We start from the raw sequence: 15173 nt of genomic DNA, 5'->3' as shown, positions 1-15173 counted from the left end.
AAGCATTCGGGCAGGTAGCGTTCTTCTCCTGGCATCTGCAAAACCCAGATTCGTCTGTCGGACTGCAAGATGGTGAAGCGTAATTCATCACTCCAGAGAGCACGTTTCCACTGCTCCAGAGTCCAATGGCGGCGAGCTTTACACCACTCTAGCCGACGCTTGGCATTGCGCATGGTGATCTTAGGCTTGTATGCGGCTGCCCGGATATGGAAACCCAGCTCCGGACGAACAGTTCTTGTGCTGACGTTGCTTGCAGAGGCAGTTTGGAACTTGGTAGTGAGTGTTGCAACCAAGGAAAGACACGCTTCAGAAATCCAGTCCTGTGAGCTTGTGTGGCCGTTGTTGCTCCTAGATGTTTACACTTCACAATAACAGCACTTAAGAGTTGACCGGGGCAGCTCTAGCAAGGCAGCAATTTGACAAACTGACTTGTTGGAAAGGTGGCATCCTACGACAGTGCCATGTTGAAAGTCACTGAGCTCTTCAGTAAGGCCATTCTACTGCCAATGTTTGTTTATGGAGATTGCATGGCTGTGTGCTCGATTTTATACACCTGTCAGCAACGGGTGTGGCTGAAATTGCCGAATCCACTAACTTGAATAGGTGTTCAAAAACTTTTGTACATACCAATCAACATTTTGGACATCTACTCATTCAAGGGTTTTTCTTTATTTTTACTATTTTCTATATTGTAGAATATTAGTGAAGACATAACTTGAAATATCACATGGAATTCTGTAGTTGGCCAATTTTTTTTTAAACAAATAAAAATATACTTTATATTTGAGATTCTTCAAAGTAGCCACCCGTTGCCTTGATGACAGCTTTGCACATTCTTGGCATTCACTCAACCAGCTTCATGAGGAATGCTTTTACAACAGTCTTGAAGGATTTACCTGTCTCAGCCTCCAGTATTTATGCTGAAGTAGTTTGTGTCGGGGGGCTAGGGTCAGTCTGTTATATCTGGAGTACTTCTCCTGTCTTATCCAGTGTCCTGTGTGAATTTAAGTAAACTCTCTCTAATTCTCTCTTTCTTTCTCTCTCTCGGAGGACCTGAGCCCTAGGACCATGCCTCAGGACTACCTGGCATGACTCCTCCTTGCTGTCCCCAGTCCACCTGGCCGTGCTGCTGCTCCAGTTTCAACTGTTCTGCCTGCGGCTATGGAACACTGACCTGTTCACTGGACGTGCTACCTGTTACAGACCTGCTGTTTTCAACTCTCTAGAGACAGCAGGAGCGGTAGAGATGCTTTTAATGATGGGCTATGAAAAGCCAACTGACATTTACTCCTGAGGTGCTGACTTGTTGCACCCTCGACAACTACTGTGATTATTATTATTTGACCATGCTGGTCATCTATGAACATTTGAACATCTTGGCCATGTTCTGTTATAATCTCCACCCGGCACAGCCAGAAGAGGACTGGCCACCCCTCATAGCCTGGTTTCTCTCTAGGTTTCTTCCTAGATTTTGGCCTTTCTAGGGAGTTTTTCCTAGCCACCGTGCTTCTACACCAGCATTGCTTGCTGTTTGGGATTTTAGGCTGGGTTTCTGTACAGCACTTTGAGATATCAGCTGATGTAAGAAGGGCTATATAAATACATTTGATTTGATATGCTGAGCACTTGTTGGCTGCTTTTCCTTCACTCTACAGTCCAACTCTTCCCAAACAATCTCAATTGGGTTGAGGTTGGGTGATTGTGGAGGCCAGGTCATCTGATACAGCACTCCATCACTCTCTTTGGTCAAATAGCCCTTACACAGCCTGGAAGTGTGTTTTGGGTCATTGTCCTGTTGAAAAACAAATGATAGTTTCACTTCACTAAGCGCAACCCAGATGGGATGGCGTATCGCTGCAGAATGGTGTGGTAGCCATGCTGGTTAAGTGTGCCTTGAAATCTAAATAAATCACAGACAGTGTCATCATCAAAGCACCATCTCCTCCCAACTTCACGGTGGGAACCACACATGGAGATCATCCGTTCACCTACTCTGTGTCTCACAAAGACATGGCAGTTGGAACCAAAAATCTCAAATTTGGACTCATCAGACCAAAGGACAAATTTCCACCAATCTAATGTCCATTGCTCGCGTTTCTTGGCCCAAGCAAGTCTCTTCTTATTGGTGTCCTTTAGTAGTGGTTTCTTTGCAGCAATTGGACCAGGATGGCCTGACTCACGCAGTCTCCTCTGAACAATTGATGTTGCGATGTGTCTGTTACTTGAACTCTGTGAAGCATTTATTTGGGCTGCAATCTGAGGTGCAGTTAACTCTTAAGGAACTTATCCTCTGCAGCAGAGGTAACTCTGGGTCTTCCTTTCCTGTGGCAGTCCTTATAAGAGCTAGTTTCATCATAGCACTTGATGGCTTTTACGACTGAAATGTTCCAGAGTGACTGACCTTCATGTCTTAAAATAATGGACAGTTGTTTCTTTCTGCTTATTTCATCTGTTCTTGCCATAATATGGACTTGGTCTTTTACCAAATAGGACTATCTTCTGTATACCACCCCTACCGTTTAACAAGACACACATGTTAATGGAAATGCATTCCAGGTGACTACCTCATGAAGCTGGTTGAGAGAATGCCAAGAATGCCAAGAGTGTGCAAAGCTGTCAATCAAATATAAAATATTTTTTATTTGTTTACATTTTTTTTGGTTACTACATGATTCCATGTGTTTTGACATCTTCACTATTATTCTACAATGTAGAAAATAGTAAAAATAAAGAAAAACCCTTGAATGAGTAGGTGTGTCCAAACTTTTGACTATAGCATAGATCAAACGTTTCCATCATATATATTTTTTAAATAACATCAACATTGCCACACTATGGAGCGCGTCTGTCAGCTTCTGAAATGAGGGGGAAACGGTTGAGCTCTGGCCATTATTATTTTTATTTTACCTTTATTTAACCAGGCAAGTCAGTTAAGAACAAATTCTTATTTTCAATGGAACAGTGGGTTAACTGCCTGTTCAGGGGCAGAATGACAGATTTGTACCTTGTCAGCTCGGGGGTTTGAACTAGTCCAACGCTCTAACCACTAGGCTACCCTGCCGCCCGATGGAGGGTTGATATGCTCCTCCGTTAGTAACTGCCAACGGGTAAAGCCTAGAGGGGGGAGTCAGGTTCTCCCAGTCAGCAAGATGTTGATTGATTTCCTGTCTATATACAGGTCCGTCAAAAGGAGCATGAAATCTGACAAGCCTAATGGAAGCGAATAGTCAACCATAAGGGAATGAAAAGCTTTACCATAATTCGGTGTGGTTCAGTAATGTAGAACATGTAGCCATGACTACTGCTTTAGTTATCAGATACATTAACGTGAACCATGCATCTGGATACAGTCTAACCCTGAAGCTTGCACACATTTGACGTTGATCTACAGAGCATGACTCAATGATGTTCTACTTACTCTACTACACCCACAAACTTGCTCTATAGTCTCTAGACTAGTGCTAAACAATACACAGAAGATGCAGAAGTCCAGTTTGTCTCTTTATTCAGAATAATAAGCGTAAATTATAATACAGGCAACCGGTTAAGACATTCAGAATGGATGGAACAGTAACATACAGTACTCTCCCAGAGTGGTTACTATGGTGATGGAGTACAGCGCGAGAGAGAGAGAGCGAGAGGGGATGAGGGGTCATTCACAACACTAGCTCACATGTCAACATGTAGAGGAGAGAACTATATACACTGTAATGCCTCAGATGTCATATGCTGTCACACACACACACACACAGTATATTGTCTGCACGCACAGATATGAACACTCAGGCACATGCTTGTGCAGAAAGACATGACTACAGACAAAGACGGGCCCACACACTGGCACACAGAGGCAGATGCAAAAGTCAATAAACAATCTAGCTATGGCCACACAGCATCCTCCCTTTGTGACTGAGGAGAGGAGAGAGGGGGATGCTGCATGCTGTCTGCCAGGGACAGAGGGAGGAGAGGAGAGAGGGGGTTGCTGCATGCTGTCTGCCAGGGACAAAGGGAGGAGAGGAGAGAGGGGGTTGCTGCATGCTGTCTGCCAGGGACAAAGGGAGGAGAGGAGAGAGGGGGTTGCTGCATGCTGTCTGCCAGGGACAAAGGGAGGAGAGGAGAGGGGGGGTTGCTGCATGGTCTGCCAGGTACAGAGGGAGGAGAGGAGAGAGGGATGAGGTAGTGGAGGGTTAGAGCTCAACAGGGGAGAGGAGAAATACATAGCTAGCTGAACTAATGTGTACGAGTCAACTTGTTCAAAGGCACTTGGAAAACGAGGAAGTCGATTATAGTGGTTTCCAAACGTCAGGATGCAGTTTGGTTTCAGAGAAAAGGCTTGGGTGTGTGTCTGTTAAAACTCTGTACTTACAGTAAGGGGAAAAAAAACGATAAAACATATCTGAGTAGAAAATAGCATAAACGTATTTGAGTAAAATAGTTTGGCAACTAAAATCACAGAGTACTTAAAATTACAAAACAAGGCATCTCAAGCAACTGTATAAAAGTGATGCATAGCCAGCCGTTCAGAGCAAAGTATGCCGAAGTCAGTGGTTCAACACACAAAACCTTCATTTAAAACCTCACTGGTAGAGTGCTGCAATATCAACAGTCACCAACAGAGGGGGCTGTATCCCATTATCTGATTCACCAGTCGTGTGGATGGGAAACTGAAGTTACACACACACTAATCTAAGGTACCCTAATGTTGGAAAATTGAAACCTAAAAAAATATGTTTTAGTGTCACATACATTGGATAGATGCAGCCATAGTAGTACGGCGCCCCTGGAGCAAATCAGGTTTAAGTGCCTTGCTCAAGGGCACATCGACAGATTTTTCACCGTCTTGGCTTGGGTATTCGAACCAGCGATCTTTGCGTTACTGGCCCACCGCTCTAACTGCTAGGCTACCTGCCGCCCAGATTAAGACCTGTGGTGGGAAAACTGATCGTAGATCTGTGCAGCATTATACATTAGAGTAGCTTCCTTTCCTGCTGTATGTATATCCTGTCCTAGTTACTGATCTGAAAACACTACTACTCCTTCTACCTAGACCTGCCAGTAGACATCCGCCATATTGCTTTTGCTTTATTCTACAGCCCCTTTTTGCTGACACAGCTCATTTACTAAAGGCATAGCAGTTGTGCATTACATGTTCTCTGACGTTGTTAAGTTTGTTTTTAGTTCAGGAGTTCATCTGTATCACTCAGACAAAGTCTCTATGGCATGTCTAGTCAGTGGCCTGTCCATGTAGTGTGGGGCTATGATGATACACAGGAAGGATTAGACATTAGAATGTATGGAGTTCCAACTGTTCCAATCGTTTCCATTCACTGACAGTTCCATTTAGCTCCCAGTACAGATGTACTTCCTGAATGATCTGGATCTATAGCTGGCCAATCCTTCTTCATGTCACTCTGGGGTGGAGTCGTGGGAGGGGAAGTAAAGTTATAGTTCAAGGGTCAGAGGTTATTTGAGGTTAAAGACTGCCAATAGCGGGCGCTCCTCCCTCTTCTGCCAGGGGCTCTTCTTCTCCTCCTCCTCCTCTCCGTGGTCATCAGGGGCAACAGACAATAGGGCCGGTTGGTCATGCTCAGTCCTGAAGACCACGCCCTCGGTCTCTGTGAGTGGGGGTGGAGAGGAGGAGGAGGGGGAGGAGAGGGGTGAAGGAGCCTCTTCCTGTATCATCCCCTCTCCTCTGTCCTCCTGCTCTACTTGTTGATGTCCCTGTGTGTTCTGCAACCCTGGACCTAAAGGGCTGTCCTGGGGGTTACACTCAGGAGTCTCCCCCTCCAGGTCATCCACATATACCAGCTGGGTGTAGGCCATGGCAGGAGGGCCGCTCTTTGTCCTCCCCCTCTCTCTGTCTTTCTCTCTTTCCCTCTCTCCTACCTTCCTCTCTACCTCCCTCCCCCTCCGCCCTGCTCTGGGCTCATTCAGGTCCACCCCGGAGTCCAGACTTGCATCGTTTCCGTTGACATGTCTACCACCACCACTGTTGTTACCATGACTACCTCCTCCACCTGGATTCCCCTTGGCTTGCCCAGCCCGCTGCAAGTCTATGTAAGAGTGTCTGATGGCGTTAGACCGACCGTCCAATGAGACGAACCAGGCGCGCGGGTGTGTGAGGGGCTTCCCTCCCCGCAGTTCCATCAATTTCCTCTCAGCCAATAGCGTGTCCTCGCCGTTCATTTGCATAATCCCTGACTCCCCAAGTGCTGACGGGATAGACAGGGACTCTGATAGGCTGCTCCACTCCCCTTGCCCCTCTCCTTGTCCCTGGTTGGCTGAGGCAATAGCATAATCGGCGTGTGTTTGCCCCAGGGGCTGCTGGGAGTGTGAGGCGTTGAGCTCAGCCTGGATGGTCTCCAGGTCACTCTGCTGGTCAGTCTGTAAGAACAGGGCCTGGCCACACAGCGGGTGCTCTCCCGGCAGGCGCATGTAGTGGGCTGGGATCACCAGGGTGGGCCGGATCCTCCTGGGATAACCGTCTCCTCCACTCAGCAGGTCCACGGAGCCACAACACAGCAGCTGGCCCGGCCTGGGGAGGGAGAGGGGCAGGGAGCCCAGGTGGTCCACAGACCGGGACAGGAGGTAGTCTGGGGGTCTGCGCTCACACCCCTCCCCTCTGATAGGGGAGACAGGTGGGGAGCAGGGCGAGGTAGCCTCACGCACACTAGTCCCGCCCTCCCCAACACCACTCAATTGACTTGCTGACGCCTGCACCTGATTTGAAGAGGAAAGTCTATCTGGGAGCTGATTGATGGATGAGCAGATGGAGGTGTATGATTGGCGGTAGTCGGCATCCGTCCCGGCGGAGAGGGCTGACTTAAACGGGAACGTCTCCACAGACTGACGGTAATCTCTGCTGCGCGGCGTCAGGTTGCCTAGCGACGAGCCATGACGACTTCGGCTGTGGTTTCCTAGAGACATGCGACTGTGGTTGCCATGGGAGACCAGGTCATGGCGATCGCAGGAGGAGGGTTTGAGCATGGGCGTGGTCATGTCGGGTTCTGCTGTCGTAGAGACCAGCTCCAAATGAACCTAGAGATGTGATAAGGTTTTAGTGTCAGTTTCACAGACAGTAGCGCTATGCCATTATCTAACATGCTCTTCAAACAGAATACACAGAACACACAGGGAACAAAACCATCAATACACACTAACACAAAAGTGAAAAAACTCAACAGAATATTAGCTGTGATTATAACAATAGAAAGTGCAGTGGCAGTTCCAAAGTGCAGTTCCAAAGTGCAGTTCCAAAGTGCAGTTCCAAAGTGCAGTGGCAAAGGGAGAAAGCATGTTAGTATGAAGAGACCAGTGGTCCCTGGCCTGGATGTTGACTGACCTCGCTGCTTATGAGGTGGGACATGGAGGTGGACTGGTCTCTCTTACTGCCCTCCAGACCAGACGACAGAGTCAGCTTCCGCTGGGACAGACGAGGCTTCACACAACCACGCCTGGAAAGAGACAGAGACAGGGAGACAGTGAGGGAGAGACAGGGAGATAGTGAGGGAGAGACAGGGAGATAGTGAGGGAGAGACAGGGAGAGAGAGAGAAACGGGGAGATAGTGAGGGAGAGACAGGGAGATAGTGAGGGAGAGACAGGGAGATAGTGAGGGAGAGACAGGGAGATAGTGAGGGAGAGACAGGGAGATAGTGAGGGAGAGACAGGGAGATAGTGAGGGAGAGACAAGGAGATAGTGAGGGAGAGACAGGGAGATAGTGAGGGAGAGACAGGGAGATAGTGAGGGAGCGACAGGGAGATAGTGAGGGAGAGACAGGGAGATAGTGAGGGAGCGACAGGGAGATAGTGAGGGAGAGACAGGGAGATAGTGAGGGAGCGACAGGGAGATAGTGAGGGAGCGACAGGGAGATAGTGAGGGAGCGACAGGGAGATAGTGAGGGAGCGACAGGGAGATAGTGAGGGAGCGACAGGGAGATAGTGAGGGAGAGACAGGGAGATAGTGAGGGAGCGACAGGGAGATAGTGAGGGAGCGACAGGGAGATAGTGAGGGAGCGACAGGGAGATAGTGAGGGAGAGACAGGGAGATAGTGAGGGAGAGACAGGGAGATAGTGAGGGAGAGACAGGGAGATAGTGAGGGAGAGACAGGGAGATAGTGAGGGAGAGACAGGGAGATAGTGAGGGAGAGACAGGGAGATAGTGAGGGAGCGACAGGAAGATAGTGAGGGAGAGACAGGGAGATAGTGAGGGAGCGACAGGGAAAGAGAGAGAAACGGGGAGACGGAGAGAGAGAAGGGGGGAGGAAAGAGAAGACAGTCCTGTTGAAACTCAAGACTGCTTCACTCACGCACAAGACACTTATGACAGTCAGCAGGGAAGTCCATTGATCCAGACAGACCTGCAGTAGTACAGTAGTAGACAGAGCAGGCAGAGGAGGATGACAGCCATGCCTCCCAGTATGGCCAATAGGAAGACTGTGTGGTACGTACTGATGTCCTTTGCCACCACCGGACCTGCAGAAACAGACACATTCTTATGTTTTTTTTAAAGGTTCACAGAGGAAGTTTTACCTGTTTTAAATGTGTGTGTTGGTACCTGTGTCTAGTGGGGACATGGTGTGTGTTGGTACCTGTGTCTAGTGGGGACATGGTGTGTGTTGGTACCTGTGTCTAGTGGGGACGTGGTGTGTGTTGGTACCTATGTCTAGTGGGGACGTGGTGTGTGTTGGTACCTGTGTCTAGTGGGGACGTGGTGTATGCTGGTACCTGTGTCTAGTGGGGACATGGTGTGTGTTGGTACCTGTGTCTAGTGGGGACATGGTGTGTGTTGGTACCTGTGTCTAGTGGGGACATGGTGTGTGTTGGTACCTGTGTCTAATGGGGACATGGTGTGTGTTGGTACCTGTGTCTAGTGGGGAAAAGGTGTGTGTTGGTACCTGTGTCTAGTGGGGACATGGTGTGTGTTGGTACCTGTGTCTAGTGGGGACATGGTGTGTGTTGGTACCTGTGTCTAGTGGGGACATGGTGTGTGTTGGTACCTGTGTCTAGTGGGGACATGGTGTGTGTTGGTACCTGTGTCTAGTGGGGACATGGTGTGTGTTGGTACCTGTGTCTAATGGGGACATGGTGTGTGTTGGTACCTGTGTCTAGTGGGGACATGGTGTGTGTTGGTACCTGTGTCTAGTGGGGACGTGGTGTATGCTGGTACCTGTGTCTAGTGGGGACATGGTGTGTGTTGGTACCTGTGTCTAGTGGGGACGTGGTGTGTGTTGGTACCTGTGTCTAGTGGGGACGTGGTGTATGCTGGTACCTGTGTCTAGTGGGGACATGGTGTGTGTTGGTACCTGTGTCTAGTGGGGACGTGGTGTGTGTTGGTACCTGTGTCTAGTGGGGACATGGTGTGTGTTGGTACCTGTGTCTAGTGGGGACATGGTGTGTGTTGGTACCTGTGTCTAATGGGGACATGGTGTGTGTTGGTACCTGTGTCTAGTGGGGACATGGTGTGTGTTGGTACCTGTGTCTAGTGGGGACGTGGTGTATGCTGGTACCTGTGTCTAGTGGGGACATGGTGTGTGTTGGTACCTGTGTCTAGTGGGGACATGGTGTGTGTTGGTACCTGTGTCTAGTGGGGACGTGGTGTGTGTTGGTACCTGTGTCTAGTGGGGACGTGGTGTGTGTTGGTACCTGTGTCTAGTGGGGACATGGTGTGTGTTGGTACCTGTGTCTAGTGGGGACGTGGTGTGTGTTGGTACCTGTGTCTAGTGGGGACATGGTGTGTGTTGGTACCTGTGTCTAGTGGGGACATGGTGTGTGTTGGTACCTGTGTCTAGTGGGGACGTGGTGTATGCTGGTACCTGTGTCTAGTGGGGACGTGGTGTGTGTTGGTACCTGTGTCTAGTGGGGACATGGTGTGTGTTGGTACCTGTGTCTAGTGGGGACATGGTGTGTGTTGGTACCTGTGTCTAGTGGGGACATGGTGTGTGTTGGTACCTGTGTCTAGTGGGGACATGGCAGCCACCCAGTATCCCAGCTGAGGGGCGATGTAGGTTAGGCTGAGCTGGTCTCCCTCCATCTGGACATAGCCCAGACTGCTCTTCAACCAGGCCCCTACAAACAAACACAGAGAGAGTTAGAGATATACTCTTCAACCACAGTAAATCAGTGTAAAGCTTTTGGCCTAGTCACTGTGCTGCTGCAGTTCTCCAGCCAACCACTGGGAGGCAGCAGACTCACAGTGACACAGTCATAACTCACACTGGCCAGGAGCCATATGAGCTAGAATCATCATAACATAGCCAGACACAGTCATTGTGTAAGATGATGTAACACGGCCTGGACAACGATCTAATGTCAGTTTTTATTTGTCACCATTGGTATGATAAGGATTTGTGGTATGTAGGCTGATCCAAGATCTGTGTATGAGAGGGGCTATGACAGTGCAGTAGTGGTCTCTGCAGGGGATTCTCTGTCTATTATAGATGATCTGATGCAACCCAATTAGAAGGGAAGAACTAATGTACAGGGAGGGGGAGAGAGAAACAAGAGAAGGAGAGAAATGCCTGTGACTCAGCATCTTTATGAAGCGCTTCGCCTCCCTCACACACACAGTCGTCATCGATCCCCATGGACCAAGCACAGCTAAGCACAGAAAGCCCAACCCAGCACAGCCCTGTCCTCTTGAGGAGTCAACTCTCACTGGATGACCTTTTACATCAGTGTATTGTATCCTCTGGCCGTAAGGCATCACACACACACATATGTACACACACACAAACACACGCAAGCATGCACACAGAGTCAATACTGGTCACCTTTACATTAGTACAAGTCCTTTGTGAGAATTTGTAGGAACGTCATCATGAACTCTGTTCAGATGTGAACTGGATGGTAGTTACATCATTAACTCCTCTCTGTAATGTACTGAGTCTGGATGGTAATTACATCATTAACTCCTCCCTGTATTGTATTGACATCATTAACTCCTCTCTGTAATGTATTGACATCATTAACTCCTCCCTGTAATGTATTGACATCATTAACTCCTCCCTGTAATGTATTGACATCATTAACTCCTCTCTGTAATGTATTGACATCATTAACTCCTCTCTGTAATGTATTGACATCATTAACTCCTCTCTGTAATGTATTGAGTCTGGATGGTGATTACATCATTAACTCCTCTCTGTAATGTATTGACATCATTAACTCCTCTCTGTAATGTATTGACATCATTAACTCCTCTCTGTAATGTATTGAGTCTGGATGGTGATTACATCATTAACTCCTCTTTGTAATGTATTGACATCATTAACTCCTCTCTGTAATGTATTGACATCATTAACTCCTCTCTGTAATGTATTGAGTCTGGATGGTGATTACATCATTAACTCCTCTCTGTAATGTATTGACATCATTAACTCCTCTCTGTAATGTATTGACATCATTAACTCCTCTCTGTAATGTATTGAGTCTGGATGGTGATTACATCATTAACTCCTCTTTGTAATGTATTGACATCATTAACTCCTCTCTGTAATGTATTGGCATCATTAACTCCTCTCTGTAATGTATTGAGTCTGGATGGTAATTACATCATTATCTCCTCTCTGTAATGTATTGACATCATTAACTCCTCTCTGTAATGTATTGAGTCTGGATGGTAATTACATCATTAACTCCTCTCTGTAATGTATTGACATCATTAACTCCTCTCTGTAATGTATTGGCATCATTAACTCCTCTCTGTAATGTATTGAGTCTGGATGGTAATTACATCATTAACTCCTCCCTGTATTGTATTGACATCATTAACTCCTCCCTGTAATGTATTGACATCATTAACTCCTCCCTGTAATGTATTGGCATCATTAACTCCTCCCTGTAATGTATTGACATCATTAACTCCTCCCTGTAATGTATTGACATCATTAACTCCTCTCTGTAATGTATTGAGTCTGGATGGTAGTTACATCATTAACTCCTCTCTGTAATGTATTGAGTCTGGATGGTAATTACATCATTAACTCCTCTCTGTAATGTATTGACATCATTAACTCCTCCCTGTAATGTATTGACATCATTAACTCCTCTTTGTAATGTATTGAGTCTGGATGGTAATTACATCATTAACTCCTCTCTGTAATGTATTGAGTCTGGATGGTAATTACATCATTAACTCCTCTCTGTAATGTATTGACATCATTAACTCCTCCCTGTAATGTATTGACATCATTAACTCCTCCCTGTAATGTATTGGCATCATTAACTCCTCCCTGTAATGTATTGACATCATTAACTCCTCCCTGTAATGTATTGACATCATTAACTCCTCTCTGTAATGTATTGAGTCTGGATGGTAATTACATCATTAACTCCTCTCTGTAATGTATTGACATCATTAACTCCTCCCTGTAATGTATTGACATCATTAACTCCTCTTTGTAATGTATTGAGTCTGGATGGTAATTACATCATTAACTCCTCTCTGTAATGTATTGAGTCTGGATGGTAATTACATCATTAACTCCTCTCTGTAATGTATTGACATCATTAACTCCTCCCTGTAATGTATTGACATCATTAACTCCTCCCTGTAATGTATTGGCATCATTAACTCCTCCCTGTAATGTATTGACATCATTAACTCCTCCCTGTAATGTATTGACATCATTAACTCCTCCCTGTAATGTATTGACATCATTAACTCCTCTCTGTAATGTATTGAGTCTGGATGGTAATTACATCATTAACTCCTCTCTGTAATGTATTGAGTCTGGATGGTAATTACATCATTAACTCCTCTCTGTAATGTATTGACATCATTAACTCCTCTCTGTAATGTATTGAGTCTGGATGGTAATTACATCATTAACTCCTCTCTGTAATGTATTGAGTCTGGATGGTAATTACATCATTAACTCCTCTCTGTAATGTGTTGACATCATTAACTCCTCTCTGTAATGTATTGACATCATTAACTCCTCTCTGTAATGTATTGACATCATTAACTCCTCTCTGTAATGTATTGAGTCTGGATGGTAGTTACATCATTAACTCCTCTCTGTAATGTATTGACATCATTAACTCCTCTCTGTATTGTATTGAGTCTGGATGGTAGTTACATCATTAACTCCTCTCTGTAATGTATTGAGTCTGGAGGGTAATTACATCATTAACTCCTCTCTGTAATGTATTGAGTCTGGATGGTAATTACATCATTAATTCCTCTCTGTAATGTATTGACATCATTATCTCCTCTCTGTAATGTATTGAGTCTGGATGGTAATTACATCATTAACTCCTCTCTGTATTGTATTGAGTCTGGATGGTAGTTACATCATTAACTCCTCTCTGTAATGTATTGAGTCTGGATGGTAATTACATCATTAACTCCTCTCTGTAATGTATTGACATCATTAACTCCTCCCTGTAATGTATTGACATCATTAACTCCTCCCTGTAATGTATTGACATCATTAACTCCTCTTTGTAATGTATTGAGTCTGGATGGTAATTACATCATTAACTCCTCTCTGTAATGTATTGAGTCTGGATGGTAATTACATCATTAACTCCTCTCTGTAATGTATTGACATCATTAACTCCTCCCTGTAATGTATTGACATCATTAACTCCTCCCTGTAATGTATTGGCATCATTAACTCCTCCCTGTAATGTATTGACATCATTAACTCCTCCCTGTAATGTATTGACATCATTAACTCCTCCCTGTAATGTATTGACATCATTAACTCCTCTCTGTAATGTATTGAGTCTGGATGGTAATTACATCATTAACTCCTCTCTGTAATGTATTGAGTCTGGATGGTAATTACATCATTAACTCCTCTCTGTAATGTATTGACATCATTAACTCCTCTCTGTAATGTATTGAGTCTGGATGGTAATTACATCATTAACTCCTCTCTGTAATGTATTGAGTCTGGATGGTAATTACATCATTAACTCCTCTCTGTAATGTGTTGACATCATTAACTCCTCTCTGTAATGTATTGACATCATTAACTCCTCTCTGTAATGTATTGACATCATTAACTCCTCTCTATAATGTATTGAGTCTGGATGGTAGTTACATCATTAACTCCTCTCTGTAATGTATTGACATCATTAACTCCTCTCTGTATTGTATTGAGTCTGGATGGTAGTTACATCATTAACTCCTCTCTGTAATGTATTGAGTCTGGAGGGTAATTACATCATTAACTCCTCTCTGTAATGTATTGAGTCTGGATGGTAATTACATCATTAACTCCTCTCTGTAATGTATTGACATCATTATCTCCTCTCTGTAATGTATTGAGTCTGGATGGTAATTACATCATTAACTCCTCTCTGTATTGTATTGAGTCTGGATGGTAGTTACATCATTAACTCCTCTCTGTAATGTATTGAGTCTGGATGGTAGTTACATCATTAACTGGATGGTATTTACATCATAAACACACAGAGGTAAACCAGCTCCTTTCTAACAGTATGTGACATCATTCAGCTCAGTACTCCACAACATCACAGAACAAAATGCATGCTGTCAGTTAAACTAGCAGAACAGGTTTAACCAAGTCTGTGTGTGTCTTTTGCTCAAGCATCTGTGTCTGTGTGTGAGAGTTTGTGTGGGTCTGTATGCTCAAGCATCTGTGTGTCTGTGTGAGAATTGGTGTGTGTGTGTGTGTGTGTGTGCTCAAGCGTCTGTGTGTCTGTGTGAGAGTTGGTGTGTGTGTGCTCAAGCATCTGTGTGCTCAAGCGTCTGTGTGTGAGAGTTTGTGTGTGTCTGTGTGCTCAATATTCTGTGTGTGTGTGCGCGCGAGTTGCTGCGTGTGTGCTCAAGCATCTGTTTGTCTGTGTGAGAGTTGGTGTGTGTGTGAGCGAAAGAGTTGGTGTGTGTGTGTGTGTGTGTGTGTGTGTGTGAGAGAGTTGGTGTGTGTATGCATCTGTGAGAGTTGGTGTGTGTGTATGAGAGTTGGTGTGTGTGTGTGTGAGAGTTGGTGTGTGTGTGTGTGTGTGTGTGAGAGTTGGTGTGTGTGTGTGAGAGTTGGTGTGTGTATGCGTCTGTGAGAGTTGGTGTGTGTGTGAGAGTTGGTGTGTGTGTGTGAGAGTTGGTGTGTGTTATCCCCTCTCCATGTGCAAGCCTAGACAACAACACAGTCCCTCCTAACATTGGCTTCTTTGTGTGGAGAAAGAATGATCAGGCAGAAAT

General features: G+C 45.6%; 1 protein-coding gene across 1 annotated transcript in view; it reads right to left on the bottom strand.

The window, feature by feature from the left end:
* Positions 1-3488: 3488 nt before the first annotated feature.
* The window catches only part of LOC139387833 (protein FAM171A1-like), a 46492-nt gene continuing 34807 nt past the window's right edge, over positions 3489-15173 (bottom strand). The window contains exons 6-9 of the mRNA XM_071134097.1: positions 9950-10066; positions 8359-8473; positions 7343-7454; positions 3489-7038 (exon numbers count right to left, since the gene is read on the bottom strand). Of these exons, the coding sequence (XP_070990198.1) occupies positions 5464-7038; positions 7343-7454; positions 8359-8473; positions 9950-10066 (1919 nt within the window). The 3' untranslated portion in view covers positions 3489-5463. The remainder of the gene's footprint in view (positions 7039-7342; positions 7455-8358; positions 8474-9949; positions 10067-15173) is intronic.

This window comes from Oncorhynchus clarkii, chromosome 3 (genome assembly GCF_045791955.1).
Source record: "Oncorhynchus clarkii lewisi isolate Uvic-CL-2024 chromosome 3, UVic_Ocla_1.0, whole genome shotgun sequence".
In the NCBI taxonomy this organism is placed as follows: domain Eukaryota; kingdom Metazoa; phylum Chordata; class Actinopteri; order Salmoniformes; family Salmonidae; genus Oncorhynchus; species Oncorhynchus clarkii.
This window is presented reverse-complemented; position numbering and strand designations above follow the sequence as displayed.